Source organism: Aquarana catesbeiana, linkage group LG02 (assembly GCF_042186555.1).
Source record: "Aquarana catesbeiana isolate 2022-GZ linkage group LG02, ASM4218655v1, whole genome shotgun sequence".
NCBI classification, from domain to species: domain Eukaryota; kingdom Metazoa; phylum Chordata; class Amphibia; order Anura; family Ranidae; genus Aquarana; species Aquarana catesbeiana.
The window spans coordinates 647,857,724-647,881,257 of NC_133325.1; the positions used below are offsets into that span (position 1 = coordinate 647,857,724).

Sequence of the window (23,534 nt, forward strand, 5' to 3'; positions counted from 1 at the left end):
GGCTGCAGCAGACTCCACCCCTAACGTCATGCGTCAGATGGCCATGACGCGAGCAAGCAGCATGCTCATCATCACGTGGAAGCCCACGGACGTGGACTCCTCCCGCTAACTGGATGGTAAGCTGCATGCCAGACGCAGAGACGCCACAATGCTGAAGTCCCACGGTGCCTGCAGAAGCATGGCATCGATGTACCGGTGGCCCCGCCCATACATCCAGGTATGTCATATCAAGCTGCCTCTTGATATGACATACCTCCATCCCCATATTACATACAATAAAACAAATAAATAGCCCATGGGACTTCAGGTAATCATAATGGTCAAGACAAGTAAATAGAGTATATAGAGTATATAAAAACTCTGAATTTATTGAAAGGTATTGAAAGGTATAGATACATCATCATAAAGCACACACACAGCTAGCAAGCACTCCCTCCCTTTTACCAAAAAAAAAAAAAAAAAAAAATGTAACAGAATACGTATTGACCTAAACTGATGAACAAATTAGATTTTTTACATTTTTTAGTGGATGCGTTTTATAGCAGAACGTTAAAAAATATTGTTTTTTTTTTCGAAATGATTTTTTTGTGTTTATGGCGCAAAAAATAAAAATCGCAGAGGTGACCAAATACCACCAAAAAAAAGCTCTATTAGTAGGAAAAAAAGGACATACATTTTTTTTTTGGGTACAGTGTCGTATGACCGCGCAATTGTCAGTTAAAGTAACACAGTGCCATTTCACAAAAAAAGTCCTGGTCATGAAAGGGGGGGGGTTGTAAACATTCCGGAGCTGATTATTATTATTTAAGGTACTTATACAACGCCATCAATTTACATAGCGCTTTACATATACATTGTACATTCACATTGGTCCCTACCCTCAAGGAACTTACAATCTAAGATCCCTAACTCACATTCATATACTAGGGCCAATTTTGACAGAAGCCAATTAACCTACCAGCATGTCTTTGGAGTGTGGGAGGAAACCAGAGGAAACTCACGCAGGCACAGGGAGAACATGCAAACTCCAGGCAGGTAGTGTCGTGGTTGGGATTCAAACCAGTGACCCTTTTTACTTCTAGGCGAGAGTGCTACCCACTACATAACTGTGCCACCCTGATGTGGTTAAAGTATACATGAAGCTAAGAAAGTAAAATCACATTCTTCTCTTCTCATAAACACACCTTAATATACATTTGATTAATTTTTTTAAAATTGCTTTTTCACCTTTTATTTTCATTTTTATTCCTTGGTCACTTAAGAGCACAATCTCCTTGTCCAACCATCTTCACAAGTGTGGAGGTGGCAGGTCTTCATTGTCTGATGTTGTGTTATGCAGCGTACACACGAGTGGACTTTTCGATCGGACTGGTCCGACGGACCGAGTCCGGCAGACAATCCGATCGTGTGTGGGCTTCATCGGACCTTCAGCGGACTTTTCCAGTCGAAAATCTGACGGATTTTAGATTTGGAGCATGCTTCAAATCTTTACGTCGTAACTCCACCGGACCCAGAAATCCGCTCGTCTGTATGCTAGTCCGACGGACAAAAACCGACGCTAGGGCAGCTATTGGCTATTGGCTATCAACTTCCTTATTTTAGTCTGGTATACGTCATCACGTACGAATCCGCTGGACTTTGGTGTGATTGTGTGTAGGCAAGTCTGTTTGTTAAAAAGTCAGTCGGAAGTCTATCAAAAGTCCGTTGAAAGTCCGTTGGAAAGTCCGTCGGACCAGTCCGGTCAAAAAGTCCGCCCGTGTCTACGCATCTTTACAGAATTACATCATGAAATACCTTCCCTATTTGGAAAGCAAGGCTTCTGCTAGGAGCTGTTGTCAAGCAAGCAGAGCAGGGCACAGTGCGGTACTATGAGAATACAGACATGCTGTGCATCAGCACGGTGTTTTGTAGCTTCAACCAGCAAGATCAACCACGCTAACTATGCCAGCATGGATCTGCTTTTGTGCTTGGCATGGTCAAAATTATAGAAGAAGACAGGGGAACTGGCCAAATTATCGAGTATTTCATAATAATTGGGATAGACACAAGAGTTAATTTGTCAAATAAATAGTAAAGAAATGCATTTGTGCAATTTCTGTGTACAGCTTTACATGCACTTTAAATGTAATGTTCCCTGGATTCCTCACTGATTGAGTGGAAAGGAACATTACAAACCAATGCATTCTCCATTTGTCCATTCATAAGCAGATGTTTGATTAGCTGCAATGAGAAGTAAGGGTTCTGCCTATCCCCTTGTGACTGCTACACACCCAGGCCGGCCTGCATCTCCTGTCAATTAGAGTGATTCATTATTGTGTCATGCAGGCTTTCTATCTATTCTGTAGGGAAAAATGGACCAATCCTTAATCAAGTCACCACATGTACTGTTGGTTGTTTGTTTGTTCATCCATAAACTTCATGATTATCACAGGTAAAAATCTGGAGGGATAGTGTCAGGTTTACATTTCAGCGTGTAATATATTACATTTTATGAATTAAAAAAGTTAAATATGTATCAGCTATGTTTACTGAATGGCAAATATCACACATCAATGTGTTCTGTGCAGGGGTCAGCTTCAAAGATATACCTTGCAGATAGGTAGTCCACACACCAAAGTGCATTGAAAGAGTTTTTGCCCATGTTTATTTGTCACTGCCGCATCAAACAGAAAACAAAAGAACTTTCCCTTTCAGGAGGGACTGTTCAACCCAGTACACAAGAAAAGATTCAGCCTCCTGACTAGCAGTGAGATCATTTGGATCTGCTTAGACCTGCACATTGTTCCAGCACAGCCTACATGCAGTCTTTATCTAACAGGGATGATAGATTGTAAGCTCTAACGAGCAGGGCCCTCTGATTCCTCCTGTATTGAATTGTATTGTACTTGTACTGTCTGCCCTAATGTTGTAAAGCGCTGCGTAAACTGTCGGCGCTATATAAATCCTGTATAATAATAATAATAATAATAATAATAATAATAATAATATCAGGAGTGCTTATGTAGCGGGTCACATTTTTGATGTAACTTAATGTTATGTTATATCTTATCATCTGGCGCCATCTAGCGGCCAAAATATAAAAGGACTGCATCTTTATTTCTTGTATTATTCAAGTTGACATGGAAGTGCTTTGTTTGTTTACATTTGGACATTAACTTGACCTACCCACAATGCTCAGTAACTCCCACAAACCTCAAGGAACAGAACTGCATTGTGGGACGATTATAAAAGGGCTGGGAGCGGCCATCTTAAGTCTCTTGTTCCTGGGACGCGTGGCCTGCCAGAGGGCTCTGTGGGTGTGTGTGTCCCACACAGTTGCAGCCTACCCTATGTGGAGCGGAACAGCAGCCAGCGATCCTGCCTTAGATCACAGCGTGCTGGAGTAGCAGAGTAATCGATCCAGAGACCCTTGAAGGGAGGTAACCGAGAACTCCCAGTCATCTGTGAGCAGTCTTTGATTCGGCCTTATATCACAGCATGCTGAAGTAGCAGTGTGATCGTTCCAGAGACCCTTGAAGGAGGTAACCGAGAACTCCTGGTCGTCTGTGAGGTGGTGCAGCATGACGGCGTAGCCACAGCGAATAGACTGAGAACTTGTGAGCCGGAGACAGAACCCTGTACATCAGAACGGAGTCTTCTGACAACATTGTCCTGGTTGGGTGAGAGGGCTGTTGCCCAGAAGTTTCTTGATGCACTTTTATACATCCATTTACATAAGACAGAGTTGCTGGGACCCATAGTCCCACAAGGAAAGTCAAGAGGATTTAGTACTGAGTCCCTGGCATCAAAGTTAGTTATAGCGCTGCTGTACCAGAACTTTACTTTCACATTTTCAGTCTATTTTGATCAGAAGTCTTTAACCCTTTGGATTACAAATCTACTTTGTTTTTTGCTAACAGAAGAAAAGAAGAGAAGAAAAGGACTGTTTAGTAAAACACGAGGCCTTGTGTCCCTTTACTACATTGGGGTAGTGTGATACTAAATGAGGGAGCTCTCTATTTGTTGTACTACACTTTATCAAGTTAGTCTTTGATTTAGTGTAGTAATAAAGCGCGCAGGAAATAGGAAAGTGCTCATAGTGAGATAAATTCACTCTGACGGTTATCCTATTTACTTTTCTACACCACTTATATATTGTTTCAGACATGTTATACCTGTATTGTATCTTTATAATATAAAGTTCAGTTGACTGTCAGACTATGTTGTTCTGAAAGTACAATCATTGTAGTTTAAACCTTCTAAAACAATTACAGTAAATAAGGTTATTATTCAAGTATAACCGTGTGAGGGTTGTTTTACTCTTCATCACCAGCCAAGAGGAGGGTAAGGTAACTACAGACAGGTATATTATATTGAGTATTGTGAACTTGCCTTATGATTTCGTTTTGACTACACACTATCACAGCACAGCTGTGTCAGGGGGACTGAGATATTCAAAGGGGAAACAAAGCAGAGTACAGGCCCAAATAAATCAGCAGCTCCTTCGGGGGTCAGTGCTACACTTAGATCTTAGTTCGAGCCTACCTGAGCTATGCCTCTAGGATGCTGTCACTGTGCAAAGCCAATCATAAGCTGCCAAGTAATTCCCTGTCCCTCAGCCACGCCTATGTATGCCCCTAGAACATGCCTTGGACATTTATGATTGGCTTTGTTCAGTGATAGCTTCCTGACAGAGGAGATCAGGTGGGTTTGGAATAGGAACTGAACACACTCATACCACCACAAATCCCAGAAAACATTTCATTGATATCCCAGGTAGGGAAAGAGTTGTGGCCTACTACATAAAATACCAGCATCTGGGCAGCAAGTAAACCCCATCCAGGACTGTGTCCCAGACCTAAAGGGGCTGTTTGTCACATCGGACTTTCCTAGATCTTTACGATAAAAGAAATAAAGAATATCAACAAATATGCGCTAGATATAATAAGGTTACCAGATGTGTTAAATGAAATTCAGGGACATTATACTAACCAATCCCACTTTTAATCACGTCTACAAAATCCCTCTCCCTTATTTGTAGCGACATTCATAAACTATCACCCCATTTTAACATGCCCTGAAGCAATGGCTAACATAATTTTGGAACAAGAGGCAGATATTCAATGAATAAAGACAAAATAAACAGATTTCAAATAGGAGGCTCAAAGATATGCATGCATAGTTAGGAGGGCGCCGGCCCTGCCCCCCCCCCCGCTTTCTCCTCACTGCATCTATGTCCAATGATGAGAGAGAGTAGCGATGCTGCTCTCGGGCACAAAGCTAGATTGAGATTGGGCCCAGGTAAGTATTTAGGGGGGCTGGGTTTGCTAATCTTAATGCATTAAGATAAAAAAAAACCTTTAGCCTTTACAACCACTCTAAATCAACCCTCGTAGCTGTATAAGAATGATTCACTTGGTCTTCCCTAAATTCTCCTGCCTTTAAAATGTTATAACAGAAACAATAGGAAGTACCATTGCTATATTTTATATTACCCCTATACCTTTTGCTTTTTCTTTTTGAAGTGCAGGGTTTGAAAAACTACATTAGATGTTAGCTTTATGTAAAATAAAAATTCTATACATACTAATATTAATCCCCCTTTTTGACAAATCAGCTATGTTAAGGCAATAAAGAAAACCAGTCAAGTATGTAAATACTAGTTATTGTCTAGCTCACTCTAATAAACAAACACTCAACTCAAAAGTTATACATCTGCTGATTCACCAGATTCACCTGTAGGAGGCCAGTGGTGAGATCCCCAGGCTATAGTTTCTGTCTCTTCTGTTTTTCAGCTTGGGTGTGTTTGCACTTCTATTGTAGTATAAAAGAGCTGAAAAATGTCCAGGTCCAGGTTGTGCATCACTGGAAGCCAAACCCAGAGATCTTTCCACCAACCTTCACCCGGAAAATAAACAACCATAAACTGGAATCTATCAGAAAACTTAAAAGCAAAGTAAATTATTATTTTTTTTGTAGAATCATACCTACCTAAGTGCGTGCAGCATCGGTTCGATGCTGCGTCTGTCCCCCGTTGGCTCTAACACAGAGAACCAAGTGATCTAGCACCACTGATCACTTGGTTTTCAGGGCTCCCTGAGCAGAGAGCTGCTGTTTGTCAGTCATTGCTCTCTGGTCTGCCCCCCCCCCCACGCTCACTTAAGTGCTGGGTTGTGGAGGGGGTAGGAGGTGCCGGCTCAGGCTGTCAGCAGCTCACTGAGAGGATGAGCTAGGTGCCAGTCCAGGCATGTAGATGGATCCCGACTCCATTGTCGCTATCTTGCCTGAGCCTGAACCAGCTCTGTGATGTCATCCAACAGCGGGCTTTAGCCTGCTGTCTGCTGAAACCACAGCTCACAGGAGTGCAGAACAAACTGAACTCCTGTGATCAACAGGAGAAATACAGCCAAATGAGCTTTAATGCCAAACTCTGGTTTTAGTCTAGTATTTATTAATACTCTATATTAAATCTATTTTTTGAGCAGTGCAAGACCTTGAATTTAATGTTTCAGCCATTTGCAAATATCTGTATGGCAACATTCTGGCTGGGAAAGGGAGGCAGCATAAGGAATCAATCAGCTGTACTGCAGTGCTCATTTACTAACAAGGAATATGTTGATAGGAAGAGAGAGCATAGTGACGTAGATATAAGCCTATCATTCCACTGCTACTCATTTCATTGTCCAGTCACAGACTGGGGAGGGGACAAGACTTGCAAGTGTTATTTGACTGCAGAAAATTAGGTCCCCTGTCACAGGACTGTGCTGCGTAGCAGGGCTGTGTAAATCTCAGAACTTGACTGACAGAGATACAAATTCCTTTTTTGGTGTTAAACGGCACCCATATATTTAGCTTTTATCTGGAGATGAGCAGACTGTACATTCAGAGCAGACTAATAATTGTTCTTATAACTATGTTCAGACTGTATTAACATATACCTTATTTAAAAATCTAAAAAGAATTTTAAATGAGTATATTTTGTATGCTGTAAGGTGAGATAAAACATATAACACTTTGTAAACTGTCTTTTAATCAACTAGGGTATTGAGAAAAACAGTTTTCACTACATTATAAATCAGTTCTGTTACACTATAGCATTGACTCCTTGCGTTGCTTTAGTTAATGTCTTACATCCGGACCCTGATTTGTGCAAGGCAAAGCATTAGAAGTGACATATGATTCTGTTCAGCTGCCTCACCCATCAGAACAGAAGGGACATATTGATTGTGGTGTATTTAATTTGTTATGTCTTGTAGTATTGACATCAAGCTGCTTCATAGAGACCTGCATCGTGATGTTGTTATTGAGAGCAGGGGATAAAACCAACTGTTATTGTTTATTTTCAGCACTTCTCGAGAAACCCTTAAGCAAGAGGAGAGATTCAGAGGCTACGCAAAAGGCAAAGATATTTTACATCTCCTGCATGAATGAAAGTAAGTGTCTGGCCTTGGAGGTGTATTTAGATCACAGTGTATATTTCCTTGGATATATGTGAAAATGGATGCCCTTTGGTATCCTCCATCCATTTTTTCCCCCAAATAACAATATCTAAATATTTCTGGAAAACTGAAACCAAAATGAACTAAATGAAGCAGCATGCGCTTTCTTTTGAACTCTCCATGGTTGGGGCAGTTCACCAATCAAAGAGGAGATGAATGCCTATTACCTGAGCTAGGGGATTTATAACTTGTATGGCTTGATGCTGTTGAGTTTGACCCTAAATATATAAAGGTTGTCTAACAGGCAATAATAAAACCAACCAAGGGGATCCCAAACAAACATTAAAAAAAAAGACATGTCTGCTTATCTTATGTTTGCAATAACATTTAGACCTCATGCACACTGGACTTATATTCGTTCCTTTAGACATGTGTGCCGTTATTGACGGCTCCCCCACGCATGCTCAGGAGTGACGTCATCGCGGCTCCAGCCTGTCACAGAGCCAGAGTCCACGGACCCGGAAGGAAGACCGGGTAAATATGGACGCTGGAAGGCTTTGTTTTCAGGTTATTTTCACATAATGTGCTAGTATGCGATGCATATTAGCACATTATGCCTTTACCTTGCAGGTCCTAAAAAAAACAAACAAACAAACAAAAACTAACCAACGGTTTACAGCTACTTTAAAGACGATTAAACATTAGACTACGTTTAAAGCTTGTAGATGGATTATAAGAAATTGAAGTTGAGAAATAGAAATGTAGGTCTTTACTTGCTGAAAAAGATCTAAAATTTAAAAAGAATGTAGTTCCATATCTAAGAACTAGTAAGCTGTAATAAATAACATTTTTGTTTTTGGGTTTCGATATGCTTTCACAGCAGCAGCTCTAGCACTCCTTCCCGCAAATTACACTGTCCTACCTTGAATGTGTATTTAAGTTCTGTTGGTTAACGTTATAGGCTAGCAGCAGAAAGAAAAGCATACAATATTAAAAAAAAAAAAAAACCTGTCACCATCTTAAAAAAAAAATGTAGGTAGAACCACATAAAAATCAAGTGTTATTGCCTGCTTGAAGTGTTTTCCTTTCCATAAAAGATGTATTATTTACTCACAGTGTGACTCTCATCCTCTGGGGGATTGCCTAATTGTTCTCTGTGCTGGCCCAGCATCTCTCCCTCTCCCTTTACATCTCTATCTACATAACCTTGTATGTACCTGTGAAGGGGCAAATGGAAATACTATAGAGTGACACTCGAGTGTCAGTTTTGAGTCTACAAAAATTACATCCAATATGGAGGAGCCCAGCAGTGGTTTCAGAGCTTTTGAATGTCTACACAAGTATATAAAATGCATAAAATGCGTTAAATGCATTTGTAATCTTATGGGAAAAAATTTTGCTGGAATGATTGACCTGGCGACATGGTCTTTTTAAAGAGTAAGGAACTAAAACCAAATATTAACCAAATACTAAAAGAAAGCAGGTTATTCAAACATCTTATATGGGAGCAGCTGATTTAGATCACTCGATCAACAGACAAAGCTCATATCCAGACTCAACTCAAAGACTGGGAGTATGATGGTGAAAAATTATAATCAGGTCTCCCAGCTTATTGGCCACATAATGGGCTTGATTTACTAAAACTGGAGAGTGCAAAATCTGGTGCAGATTTGCATAAAAAACAATCAGCCACCATTTTTTTGTTTGTTTGTCAAAGCTTAATTGAACAAGCTGAAGTTAGAAGCTGATTGGCTACCATACACAGCTGCACCAAATTTTACACTTTCCAATTTTAGTAAATCAACCCCACTGTGTTCATCAGAAGTCCATGGTATTGTAGCCCATTATACTATAAATGTTATGCATACTTTTGTATTTTATAGGCCAAATAGAAGAAGTTGATGTCAAACCTTTCATAAAACTATTGAAACAGTCCTCCCTTCGCTGGCCAGTTCTCGAGTCTAACATCGGAAGTGAAGGAAAGTGGTCAGAGAGAAAGTTCAACTTTCTACAGACGATTGCAGAATTACGGGCACAGTACAGTACATCAGTGTTCATGCGTGCCTTGGTGGGGACAGATGACAAATTATCAAATAACTTCATTATAAAGGTAAGACCTTTGTTTGAAGCATATCACTATTAGTATTTTTGTTTTGGTTTCCTGCAACGATTGTTATAGCTTCCTAATGTTCTTATGGCTTAAAGCGCAGTTCCACCCAAAAGTGGAACTTCCACTCATCTGATTCCTCCCCCCTCCGGTGCCACAATTGGCACCTTTTGGGGGGGACAGGATATCTGTCTTTTACAGGTATCCTTTCCCACTTCTGGGAGCCTCAGCCGCTGCTATTGACGTTACAGCTGGGGCTCCCTCCTCCTCCCTCCTCCTTCCCCTTACGCCGGGCCAGTAGGAGAGAGGATCGGGCCTCGCACATGCGTAGTAGGGTTCCAGGCATGAAGCCGAAAGGCTATACTGCCAGGTACCCGTACCCGCAATGGCGGCGGCAGCACCCGACAGCTGATGGAAACATCAGCTACGGTGCCGACATCGCTGGACTCCAGGACAAGTAAGTGTCCTATTATTAAAAGCCAGCAGCTGCAGTATGTGTAGCTGCTGGTTTTAAATTTTTTTGGGGGGGTGGACCTCCGCTTTAAAGGATGAGTTCACCTTTGGGAACATGTTACAACATGTTTTTAGGGTGAAACATGTAACATATTCCCAATGCTGCAGCCACTGCCCGATTCTCCCCCCCCTCCCCACCTGCGACTAGGACCACTGATAAGGCAGTACAGCCAGCCCTCCTGTGCTGGGCCTAGGCCCCATCAGTTTAAAAGGGGGGCCCAGGCACCTGCTAAGGAGGGCCGGCTGTACTGTCTTATTGCAGGCACCAATCCTCTTCTGCCTCCCCCTGCAGCGCTGCCAGCTTCTCCCCCCCCCCTTTCTCCCTATGGCTGAACAGCAGAGAGATTGATCCTAGCACATGTGCCCCTCCCATTTGCTGTCCGGGCCCTCCGTGTGCCCTTTTACCCCACAGTTCTGCTGGCTTCCCTCCTCTCCTGTCGGCAGCTGCTACATGCACACAGGGGGATGCTTCAGGATGGAGAGCAGGGGAAGGGGCCAGCAAATATGTAATTTACAGTCCCCTTCCTTTCCTGAATGAACACAGTGAGAAATCACTACCAATCACTCCTGTATCTGTTCATCACTGAAGCATAGTAAACTATTTACTATGCTTCAGTTTGTGGATGAGTAGGAAGCCTCAGAGTGCTTACTCTTCATTCATCTGTGAAGCTGCAGAGAAAGAGACTTATAAATCTATGTCCTCGTCACTTTCGACCGGGGGGGCCTTGTCAGGTAGGCTGTATGGGGCCCTGTGATTTCTAACAGCAGTCCTGCCTGTGACAGCAGTGCAGGGAGAAGTTCTCCTTACTAGCTGTCACTTTTTGAAATCAGCGTGGCTGTATGGGGCTCTGCCCACACGGCAGTGACATTCATTCACACAGCTGTGTGTGTGTGTGAATGAACTACAAGCCCCGACATCCTTTGCAGCTGTCGGCTTGTAGTTCTCAATAAACTACCATGGTGCTGTTGAACGCTGTGGTAGTTCATTGATTCTTCCTGTCAGTGTATCTGCTTGCCCGTACGGGATTTACATGCACACAGATATACTGACAGATCTGTAGGAGACCTGCATGGCATCAATGGTCTGCTGATCACTGGTGCAATGCTTTACAGGCTCGAAAAAAAAAAAACTGCAAAAAAATGTGCTTTTAATATTTTTTATTTATTTTTCTTTTAAAAAAAGTGCACTTATCCTTTAACTTGTCCTCCTTTACCAATTATCATTCTGAATGCATGCAGTATTAGTGGTAGTCCCCACTTACATTGTCACCAGTCTAAGATGACTAGCTTCCTAAGGTGACTAGTTGACAACCAAGTACTCGTTCTCATATTGTCTCCTAAATATGGCATTCCACTTTCAGCACGCAAGCTGAGTATTTTCTTGTACTGGTGGTGTTGCCAAACTCAGTCCAATAGTAATGTACTTGAGGTGCTTAAAGGCTGCCAAAAATGTTAAAATTACATAACTTTTTCATATTTATTGTTTTGGGCTTTATTGTTGGATGGCAATCCTGCTTTCATCAAGAAGCCCCTTTGTTCTTGGACCTGAATGGCATGAATCCACACTGTTAGACCCACACTGACCAGTTGCTTTTGGGAAAACTTGGGGAAGTTTGGGGAAGTTCAAAGCCTGCCTGAGAACTTGGAACTGGAACGTAATCTCTGTTCTTGTGATGCAATCCAGATGTAGACTTTTCCTTACATTATTAAGAACATGAGATATCCCTAAGTGTTAACCCCCTCTCTGTTTGCCCTAGTGAATATTATTACTAGGACAGAAAAAGATGTGGGGTCCAAAACTTTATAGTTGTGATTGGAATGAAATAGAGGTTCTTCTCTATTTCTGTTTCAGTGACAACTGCTTAAAAAGGGTTTAACCTCATTTTGGAGTGATTTCTTTTATTTTATTTTTTGTCTCTAAAAAGTCAAGAGAAGGAAAATTTCTCCAGTGAGACAACAGACAGCAAAATAAAAACCTGTAAGCTTTGGTTTCAGATTATTTAACCCCATACACAAATATGCTGCCCCACTGGACTGGGTTTTTTTTTTGTGGGCTGCATATCTGCATATCTGTCTTTGTTCTGGGAGCATGCTGCATGGCGTGCTCCCAGCTGCCAGAGCAACAGAGTATGTGGTTTCACTGAGAGCCCCTGGGCCTGTACTAATTATCGGAACCCGAAACTCCCGATTCTGGGTCATCTGATCACTATGATAGCCTCTGATTGGCTATCATAGTGATCAGTCACTGTGAAGCCTGCCCCCGTGTTTTCTCTGTCTGAATGGAGGAGAGAGATACATTGTATCTCTCTCTTTCCATGCAGATAGAGAGAAAAAAAAAACTGTGTAAAAAAAAAAATATATATATTTTTTAATAATAAAATAATAAAATTTAAAAAATACCTAGATCAAGGGTTTGATCTAAGTCATTGCCAGGGTTAGTGTTTGGGTCAAGGCTAGGGTCAAAGGTCATGGTCAGGATTTTTTTAGGCAGGATTTTTTGTGAAATTAATATCAGTTAATGTCAGTGTGATGTGGTATAATCCACCTGGATGCACAAAGTAGTTGTGATGATATGTACGGTTTTACTAACACATGTCAAAGTTGTAAAATTGTGCTTAGGCATTAACCCTTAGGCATGAATGGGTTAAAGTGAAACTGTGCTTTACCCATACAAAGAAAAACGATTTATTTCTACTTGGAAATACACTTTAAAATGTATACACAGGAAAGAAAGAGTATGAGTCAAACAATAGTGAAGAAGGTAATCAAACCCTTTTTTAGGGCCCATTCACACTACGCAAAAGGCCGTTGGTATGTGCTTGGCACTACGCTACTGATGATTGCGCAGTCATGCAATGCTGTACCCAAACTAAATTTATATAATTTATTTCACACAAATAAAGCTTTATTTTAGTGGCATTTGATCACCACTGGGTTTTTTCTTTTTTGTGATATAAACGAAAAAATACTGAACATTTTGAAAAAAAAAAAAATTTTTTTACTTTGTGCTATAAAACATATACAATAAAAAAAATTGAATTTCTTCATAAATGTTGGCTAATATGTATTTTGTTGCATGTTTTAGATTTAAAAAATCCCAATAAATGTATGTTGATTGGTTTGCGTGAAAGTTATAGCGCCTGCAAACTATGGTAAATATACCACTCTAAACCCGGAAGTAGGCAGCAACGCAGGTATGTTGCTTTGCCTACAGTGGCTGCTCGTCCGCAGTACATTGCGGGCGGGCGGTCGCTAAGTGCTGAAAGCAAGAACTGAAAAATCATATACAAAAAATTTTTGAATTTCAAAAGGGCACATTTTTCTGAAATGGGGGAATCTTTAAAAAAACGAATAAAAAACCTCTAAAATGTCAGGAGTCAGTAATCAGTGGGCACTGTTAAAATCTACCATCCTGGAGGCAACTAGATTATATGTCAGGCATATTAGTAAGACTAAATGGAAAAAAAAGCCAATATGGTTTACAAAAGAGGTAAGTAAGATAATAAAGGAGAAGAAAAAAAAATCAGCATATAGGAGATTCAAGGAAATTAATAAAAATAGACAAAAGGAGACCAAACACATTATCAGTGCTGCCAAAGCACAGAAAGAGGAGGAAATTGCTAAATTTAGAAAGAAAGGGAACAAAACCTTTTGGGTACATCAGTGACGAAAGGAAAAATGCAGTGGGATCACTAAAATGAAAACTGGGCACAACACTTATATTGAGGGAGACCTGAATGTAGCAAGTAATTTAAACAATTGCTTCTGTTCAGTCTTTTTAGAAATAAATTGTGCTAACAATAACAAATTGGGGGATCATATTTATTCTAGTAATGAGGGTTCACTTTCAGGATTTCTAGAGACAGAGGTAGCAGAGAATCTTGCTCGGTTAGAGTACCTATGTTTTTGAGCATAGTTGAGTCGCTTAGCCTTGTTTCCATGTCCTATAAACGAAAACATAGGAACTGGGTTTGCAGAAAAATGGCAGCAGGTGTTTTTGACTGATGAGTCAAAATTTGAAAGCAGGAGGCAGTTTGTTCACTGAAGGACTGGAGAATACTGAGCGTCTGCAGACAACAGTGAAGCATGGTGCTTGCAAGTTTAGGGCTGTATTTCTTCAAATGGAGTTGGAGATTTGGTTGATTCAGGGGTTGGGCCTGGCCATTTAGTTCCAGTGAAGGAAACGCTTAAGGCTTCGGCATACCAAGACATTTTGGACAATTTCATGCTCCCAACTTTGTGGCAACAGTTTGGGGATGGCCCCTTCCTGTTCCAACATGACTGCGCACCAGTGCACAAAGCAAGGTACAATAAGACATGGATGAGCGAGTTTGGGGTGGAGGAACTTGACTGGCCTGCACAAAGTCCTGACCTCACCCCCATAAAACACCTTTGGGATGAATTAGAGAGAAGACTGTGAGCCAGGCCTTCTCATCCACATCAGTGCCTGACCTCAAAAATGTGCTTCTGGAAGAATGGTCCCAACATTCTCATAGATACACTCCTAAACCTTGTGGACAGCCTTCCCAGATAAGTTGAAGCTGTAATAGCTGCAAAGGGTGGACCAACTCAATATTGAACACTATGGACTATGACTGGGATTCCATTAAAGCTCATGTGCATGTAAAGGTAGGTCTGCCAATACTTTTGACAATATAGTATGTGTGTATGTATATGTGTATATATTGCTACAATGTAAAGTAGTGAGTGTACAGCTTGTATAACAGTGTAATTTTGCTGCCCCCTCAAAATAACTCAACACACAGCCATTAATGTCTAAACCGCTGGCAACAAAAATGAGTACACCCCTAAGTGAAAATGTTCAAATTGGGCCTAATTAACCATTTTCCTCCCCGGTGTCATGTGACACATTAGTGTTACATGGTCTCAGGTGTGAATGGGGAGCAGGTGTGTTAAATTTGGTCTTATCGCTCATACTGGCCACTGGTAGTTCAACATGGCACCTCATGACAAATAATTCTTGGAGGATCTGAAGAAAAGAATTGTTGCTCTACATAAAGATGGCCTAGGCTATAAGAAGATTGCCAAGACCCTGAAACTGAGCTGCAGCACGGTGGCCATACATCGGTTTAACAGGACAGGTTCCACTCAGAACAAGCCTCGCCATGGTCAACCAAAGAAGTTGAGTGCACATGCTCAACGTCCTATCCAGAGTTTGTCTTTGGGAAATAGACATATGAGTGCTGCCAGCATTGCTGCAGAGGTTGAAGGGGTGGGGGGTCAGCCTGTCAGTGCCCAGACCATACGCTGCACACTGCATCAGATTGGTCTGCATGGCTGTCATCCCAGAAGGAAGCCTCTTCTAAAGATGATGCACAAGAAAGCCCGCAAACAGTTTGCTGAAGACAAGCAGACTAAGGACATAGATTACTGGAACCATGTCCTGTGGTCCGGTGAGACCAAGATAAACGTATATGGTTCAAATGGTGTCAAGCATGTGTGGCAGCAACCAGGTGAGGAGCACAAAGACAAGTGTGTCTTGCCTACAGTCAGTGGCGTAGCGTGGGTTGTCAGCACCCAGGGCAAGGCAAGTAATTTGCGCCCCCTAACCTGCGGACTTTTAGAACTCAACGAGTCCCTTCCAACAATACAATAGTACTGACCAACGTGATTCCTTTTCTGACCATTCCACACTACACTGACCACTATACTATACTGTCCACTACACTGAGAACTACACTAACCACTATACTGAGAACTATACTGTCCACTACACTGTCCACTACACTATACTGTCCATTACACTGAAAACTATACTAACCACTATACTGAGAACTATACTGACCACTACACTATACTGTCCACTACACTGAGAACTATACTAACCACCATAGTGGGAACTATGCTGTCCACTACACTGTCCACTACATTGGGAACTACACTGACCACTATACTATACTGACCCCTACACTGAGAACTATACTAACCACTATACTGAGAACTATACTGTCCACTACACTATACTGTCCACTACACCGAGAACTATACTAACCACTATACTGAGAACTATACTGACCACTACACTGTCCACTACACTATACTGTCCACTACACTGAGAACTATACTAACCACCATAGTGAGAACTATACTGTTCACTACACTATACTGTCCACTACACTGAGAACTATACTAACCACTATACTGAGAACTATACCATACACTACACTGACCACTATACTATACTGACCACTATACTGTCCACTTCACTATACTGTCCACTGTACTATCCATTACACTAACCGCTATACTATTCACTACACTAACCACTATACTATACTGTCCACTACACTGACCACTATATTAACCAATATACTGTCCACTACACTACACTGACCACTACACTGTACACTACACTGACCACTGTACTGTCCACTACACTGTCCACTATACTACACTACACTGACCACCATACTACACTACACTAACCACCATACTGCACTACACTGACCACTATACTACACTACACTGACCACCATACTACACTGACCAGTATACTACACTACACTGACCACCATACTACACGACACTGTCCACCACACTGACCACCATACTACACTACACTGACCACCCTACTACACTGACCACCATACTACACTACACTGTCCACTATACTACACTACACTACACTGACCAGTATACTACACTACACTGACCACCATACTACACTGTCCACTATACTACACTACACTGACCACCATACTACACTGACCAGTATACTACACTACACTGACCACCATACTACACGACACTGTCCACTATACTACACTGACCACTATACTACACTACACTGTCCACTATACTACACTACACTGACCACCATACTTAACTACACTGTCCACTATAATACACTACACTGACCTCTATAATATACTACACTACACTGTCCACTATACTACACTAACCACTATACTACACTACACTGACCACTATACCACACTACACTGACCACTATACTACACTACACTGTCCACTATACTACACTAACCACTATACTACACTGCACTGACCACTATAATACACTACATTGACCACTATACTACACTACACTGTCCACTATACTACACTAACCACTATACTACACTACACTGACCACCATACTACACTACACTGTCCACTATACTACACTACTCTGACCACCATACTACACTGCACTGTCCACTATAATACACTACACTGACCACTATACTACACTACACTGTCCACTATACTACACTAACCACTATACTACACTGTAACAAGCCCCTTGCTCGCTCAGTTCCACTCTCCCGACACTCCTCTGCAGCTATTGAATCAGATTGCAACGTCTGATTGTTCGGTCATCTGATGCTCCGGGATTAGAACTACAGCTATGTGCCGTTCTAACCCAGTTGTGATAGCTCAGAACAAACACCAGGCAGGCTGTATGTAAGTTCAACCAGGAATCTCCTTTATTCAAAAATACAGGCTCTTTTATACACTAACAGTGGAGGTGCATACTTCCGGCTCATATTACTCTAACAATACACCTGTAACCTAATTAACCTAATTAACATGGGCTAATTAACTTATCCCTTTAGACAGCCTAGATGACTCAGACATGACCTTTAGGCCAGACTGGCTGTCTTGTAGCTTAGAACTCCCAATGAACATTATCGCAATTGCAGAGTTAATTAAACACAAACAACAATGGGGATCTAATGACTCTTAGATCCCATACTAGAGACTTATTTACAATACACATTTTAGCAGACAACAGACAGGTAGCTGGAATTGATGACATTAGCATTTAACCGTAGGAGTCCCAACGGTATGAATCAGTCACTATTCCAATATGGCAAATCCAGGGTCCCCAGAGTCTGTGTGTCCTGGGGGACCAGGACCTGAATGCACAGTAATACCACCTCAAGGTTCCCCAGGCATACAGCTCACAAAGAGCACCGTTCCCCCAAATGCCAGGGCCCACGATCGATCGGCAAGAGGATAGCATACAGTCCCCTCCAAAAGTCTCTCTCCCGGCTAGGTCTGTCACATTTCTCCCCTTTCGGCAGAAGACTAACACAGGAGGAGACCCCAGACGGGTTGACTCCGAAGTTAGTCAGTAGTTCCAGTCCTCTAATGCCTGTACCCACACAGTACCCCAAACAAATTGTTCCAAACAAAGCATTACTCACCCAGCCAACCTCTGCCTCTCTCAGAGAACATATCTGCCGCTGGAGAGAGGCCTGGACTGGCCCTTTTCCCTGGAGTCCTTTCTGCCGCTAGAGACAAGACAGGGTGTCTGGGCTCACTCTGTCATGCTGTTGGGGATCTGGGCCGACTGCCCAGCATCCCTGGGGTATACAGGTGGAGACTGAAGTCCCATCCACCTTCACAGGAAATCCATCCTCTGTTAGTTGAGGGCAGAGGCCAGCAGTACTCGGCCCTGTTGCCAGCCCTTCTGCTGGAAACCCCACACCATCTGCTCCGGCTAATTGTTGGGGAGGGACAACACACACCTCCTCTCCCTTCTCCCCCTGTATCTGCTGCTGGGAAGTGATTGCCACCTTCTCACCCTGAGCCTCCAAAACTGCCACACGTGTGGGGCAGAGGTCTTGGACCCTCTGTATGGTTGCCAGCGCTTCAGCTGGGGAAGTTACTTGTAACTTCACAGATACTTCTGTTGGTGCTGGGCAGAGCACAGTGAAGTTTGGCCCTAATAACAGCTCCTCTTCTGCTGGAGGCTCACCAGGTTGTTCTTCCTCAGCAGAAAAGTCCATCAAATCCCCTCTCTCTGCAACTGGTGTCTGGGGATAAAGGTTCACCATCTCCTCTCCGTGGAACCCAGAAGATGCTATCAGTGCTGGGCAGAGCACAGTGAAGTTTGGCCCTAATAACAGCTCTTTTTCTGCTGGAGGCTCACCAGGTTGTTCTTCCTCAGCAGAAAAGTCTATCAAATCCCCTGTCTCTGCAACTGGTGTCTGGGGATAAAGGTTCACCATCTCCTCTCCGTGGAAGCCAGAAGATGCTATCAGTGCTGGGAAGAGGTTAGCAGAGCTCTGCCCTGTTGTCAGCACTTCAGGTTTGGGGACGGCAATCTTTAGATTTTCCACTGCCGATTCTCTGGCATTCTGCTGGACAGGCACATTCCTCCATACAAGATCATCCAATGCAGAAACAGGTTCATCAAGGTCAGTCAGCACTTGCTGCATCCGCCATAAGACCTCCGCCTCCATAGCTGTGGGGCCAGGTTGGCAAAGCACACTGTTACTCTGCCACATTGTCAACTCTTCAGCCAGGATTTCAGAGTTATCAACTGGTATTTCCTGATAGTCCCAGGCAAAGGGAGCCCCACCCTGCTGCTGAGCAGAGTCTAACAGCTGTTTGTAGGCGATCTCCAGCTCCCATTCCTGAACGGCCAGAAACTCCAAATCTTCCTATGCCCAGTGCACTTCTGAGACATTCAGTCTTCGCTCTCTGTGCTCCATTATTTCCTCCAAACGCCACTCCCGATCACTCCCAAAGTCAGGGTCCCTGGACAGCCTCCAGTACAACAATCCCAGGCCATCGTAGTCAAAGCCTTCCGTGGGGCTGTCATCCGCTGTCCACGGGCACACTTGGGCTACATACCACTGGAGGGCTCTGTAGCTCTCATCCAACCGCATTTCTGCCCAGATCAGCCTGCTTAACTCAGCTGTCCACTCCTGGTTCGGCTGTTCCCCCAATAACAGCATTCGCACTTCATACTGCGACCAGTACCTTACATGGATGGAGGGGAGAACTTTTCCCTGGTTTTGCTGCTCACGGGCTAGCGCTTCCTTCCAGAGTTCGCAGCGGATAGAATCAAACCATCCTAGCAGGACCTGCTCTGATACTGGTCCTCTGTGCTGTATCTGCTTCTCTCGCAACCTCCTTCTGAATTCCTCATCCATGGTGGCTGGTATTTCTCCTCTCCTGCTATCTTGCATCCAGGTGATGGTTTGGATGTGTTCACGGCAAGGAAGCACGATCCCACCATTCCCTCCACGGCTCTCAAGTAAGTCTTTCAGTGTAGCTCTCCTGCAGGCTGGTTTGGAGTGTCCCAGTAACTGGAGAGCAAATCCCACGGCTGCCAACCAATGTAACAAGCCCCTTGCTCGCTGGGTTCCACTCTCCCGACACTCCTCTGCAGCTATTGAATCAGATTGCAACGTCTGATGGTTCGGTTATCCAATGCTCCGGGATTAGAACTACAGCTATGTTGCGTTCTAACCCAGTTGTGATAGCTCAGAACTAGGGATGAGCCGAACACCCCCCTGTTCGGTTCGCACCAGAACATGCGAACAGGAAAAAAGTTCGTTCGAACATGCGAACACCGTTAAAGTCTATGGGACACGAACATGAATAATCAAAAGTGCTAATTTTAAAGGCTTATATGCAAGTTATTGTCATAAAAAGTGTTTGGGGACCTGGGTCCTGCCCCAGGGGACATGGATCAATGCAAAAAAAAGTTTTAAAAACGGCCGTTTTTTCAGGAGCAGTGATTTTAATAATGCTTAAAGTCAAACAATAAAAGTGTAATATCCCTTTAAATTTCGTACCTGGGGGGTGTCTATAGTATGCCTGTAAAGGGGCGCATGTTTCCTGTGTTTAGAACAGTCTGACAGCAAAATGACATTTTGAAGGAAAAAACTCATTTAAAACTACCCGCGGCTATTGCATTGCCGACAATACACATAGAAGTTCATTGATAAAAACGGCATGGGAATTCCCCAAAGGGGAACCCCGAACCAAAATTTAAAAAAAAATATGACGTGGGAGTCCTCCTAAATTCCATACCAGGCCCTTCAGGTCTGGTATGGATATTAAGGGGAACCCCGGCCAAAATTAAAAAAAAAAAATGACGTGGGGTTCCCCCTAAATTCCATACCAGACCCTTCAGGTCTGGTATGGATTTTAAGGGGAACCCTGCGCCAAAAAAAAAAAAAAAAACGGCGTGGGGTCCCCCCAAAGATCCATACCAGACCCTTATCCGAGCACGCAACCTGGCAGGCCGCAGGAAAAGAGGGGGGGACGAGAGTGCGGCCCCCCCTCCCTCCTGAACCGTACCAGGCCACATGCCCTCAACATTGGGAGGGTGCTTTGGGGTAGCCCCCCAAAACACCTTGTCCCCATGTTGATGAGGACAAGGGCCTCATCCCCACAACCCTGGCCGGTGGTTGTGGGGGTCTGCGGGCGGGGGGCTTATCGGAATCTGGAAGCCCCCTTTAACAAGGTGACCCCCAGATCCCGGCCCCCCCCCTGTGTGAAATGGTAAGGGGGTACATAAGTACCCCTACCATTTCACGAAAAAAGTGTCAAAAATGTTAAAAATGACAAGAGACAGTTTTTGACAATTCCTTTATTTAAATGCTTCTTCTTTCTTCTATCTTCCTTCATCTTCTGGTTCTTCTGGTTCTTCTGGCTCTTCTGGTTCTTCCTCCGGCGTTCTCGTCCAGCATCTCCTCCGCGGCGTCTTCTATCTTCTTCTCCTCGGGCCGCTCCGCACCCATGGCATAGGGGGGAGGCTCCCGCTCTTCTCTTCTTCTTTTCTTCTCTTCTGTTCTTCTTCATTTTCTTCTCCGGGCCGCTCCGCAATCCATGCTGGCATGGAGGGAGGCTCCCGCTGTGTGACGGCGCTCCTCGTCTGACAGTTCTTAAATAACCGGGTGGGCGGGGCCACCCGGTGAACCCCGCCCCCCTCTGACGCACGGTGACTTGACGGGACTTCCCTGTGACGTCACGGGGAATGCCACAGGGAAGTCCCGTCAAGTCACCGTGCGTCAGAGGGGGGCGGGGTCACCGGGTGGCCCCGCCCCCCGTTATTTAAGAACTGTCAGACGAGGAGCGCCGTCACACAGCGGGAGCCTCCCTCCATGCCAGCATGGATTGCGGAGCGGCCCGGAGAAGAAAATGAAGAAGAACAGAAGAGAAGAAAAGAAGAAGAGAAGAGCGGGAGCCTCCCCCCTATGCCATGGGTGCTGAGCGGCCCGAGGAGAAGAAGATAGAAGACGCCGCGGAGGAGATGCTGGACGAGAACGCCGGAGGAAGAACCAGAAGAGCCAGAAGAACCAGAAGATGAAGGAAGATAGAAGAAAGAAGAAGCATTTAAATAAAGGAATTGTCAAAAACTGTCTCTTGTCATTTTTAACATTTTTGACACTTTTTTCGTGAAATGGTAGGGGTACTTATGTACCCCCTTACCATTTCACACAGGGGGGGGCCGGGATCTGGGGGTCACCTTGTTAAAGGGGGCTTCCAGATTCCGATAAGCCCCCCGCCCGCAGACCCCCACAACCACCGGCCAGGGTTGTGGGGATGAGGCCCTTGTCCTCATCAACATGGGGACAAGGTGTTTTGGGGGGCTACCCCAAAGCACCCTCCCAATGTTGAGGGCATGTGGCCTGGTACGGTTCAGGAGGGAGGGGGGGCCGCACTCTCGTCCCCCCCTCTTTTCCTGCGGCCTGCCAGGTTGCGTGCTCGGATAAGGGTCTGATATGGATTTTTGGGGGGACCCCACGCCGTTTTTTTTTTTTTTTTTTGGCGCGGGGTTCCCCTTAAAATCCATACCAGACCTCAAGGGTCTGGTATGGAATTTAGGGGGAACCCCACGTCATTTTTTTTTTTAAATTTTGGCCGGGGTTCCCCTTAATATCCATACCAGACCTGAAGGGCCTGGTATGGAATTTAGGGGGACTCCCACGTCATTTTTTTTTTTTAATTTTGGTTCGGGGTTCCCCTTTGGGGAATTCCCATGCCGTTTTTATCAATGAACTTCTATGTGTATTGTCGGCAATGCAATAGCCGCGGGTAGTTTTAAATGAGTTTTTTCCTTCAAAATGTCATTTTGCTGTCAGACTGTTCTAAACACAGGAAACATGCGCCCCTTTACAGACACACTATAGACACCCCCCAGGTACGAAATTTAAAGGGATATTACACTTTTATTGATTGACTTTAAGCATTATTAAAATCACTGCTCCTGAAAAAACGGCCGTTTTTAAAACTTTTTTTTGCATTGATCCATGTCCCCTGGGGCAGGACCCAGGTCCCCAAACACTTTTTATGACAATAACTTGCATATTAGCCTTTAAAATTAGCACTTTTGATTTCTCCCATAGACTTTTAAAGGGTGTTCCGCGGCATTCGAATTTGCCGCGAACACCCCAAATTGTTCGCTGTTCGGTGAACTTGCGAACAGCCAATGTTCGAGTCGAACATGAGTTCGACTCGAACTCGAAGCTCATCCCTACTCAGAACAAACACCAGGCAGGCTGTATGTAAGTTCAACCAGGAATCTCCTTTATTCAAAAATACAGGCTCTTTTATACACTAACAGTGGAGGTGCATACCTCCGGCTCATAATTCTCTAGCAATACACCTGTAACCTAATTAACCTAATTAACATGGGCTAATTAACTAATCCCTTTAGACAGCCTAGATGACCCAGACATGACCTTTAGGCCAGACTGGCCGTCTTGTAGCTTAGAACCCCCAATGAA

At 43.7% G+C, this 23,534-nt stretch overlaps 1 protein-coding gene across 1 annotated transcript in view; it reads left to right on the forward strand.

Moving 5' to 3' along the window:
* The window catches only part of PHEX (phosphate regulating endopeptidase X-linked), a 398,049-nt gene that overhangs the window by 125,560 nt on the left and 248,955 nt on the right, over positions 1–23,534 (forward strand). Inside the window, exons 4-5 of the mRNA XM_073616504.1 lie at positions 7,326–7,412; positions 9,302–9,528. Of these exons, the coding sequence (XP_073472605.1) occupies positions 7,326–7,412; positions 9,302–9,528 (314 nt within the window). The remainder of the gene's footprint in view (positions 1–7,325; positions 7,413–9,301; positions 9,529–23,534) is intronic.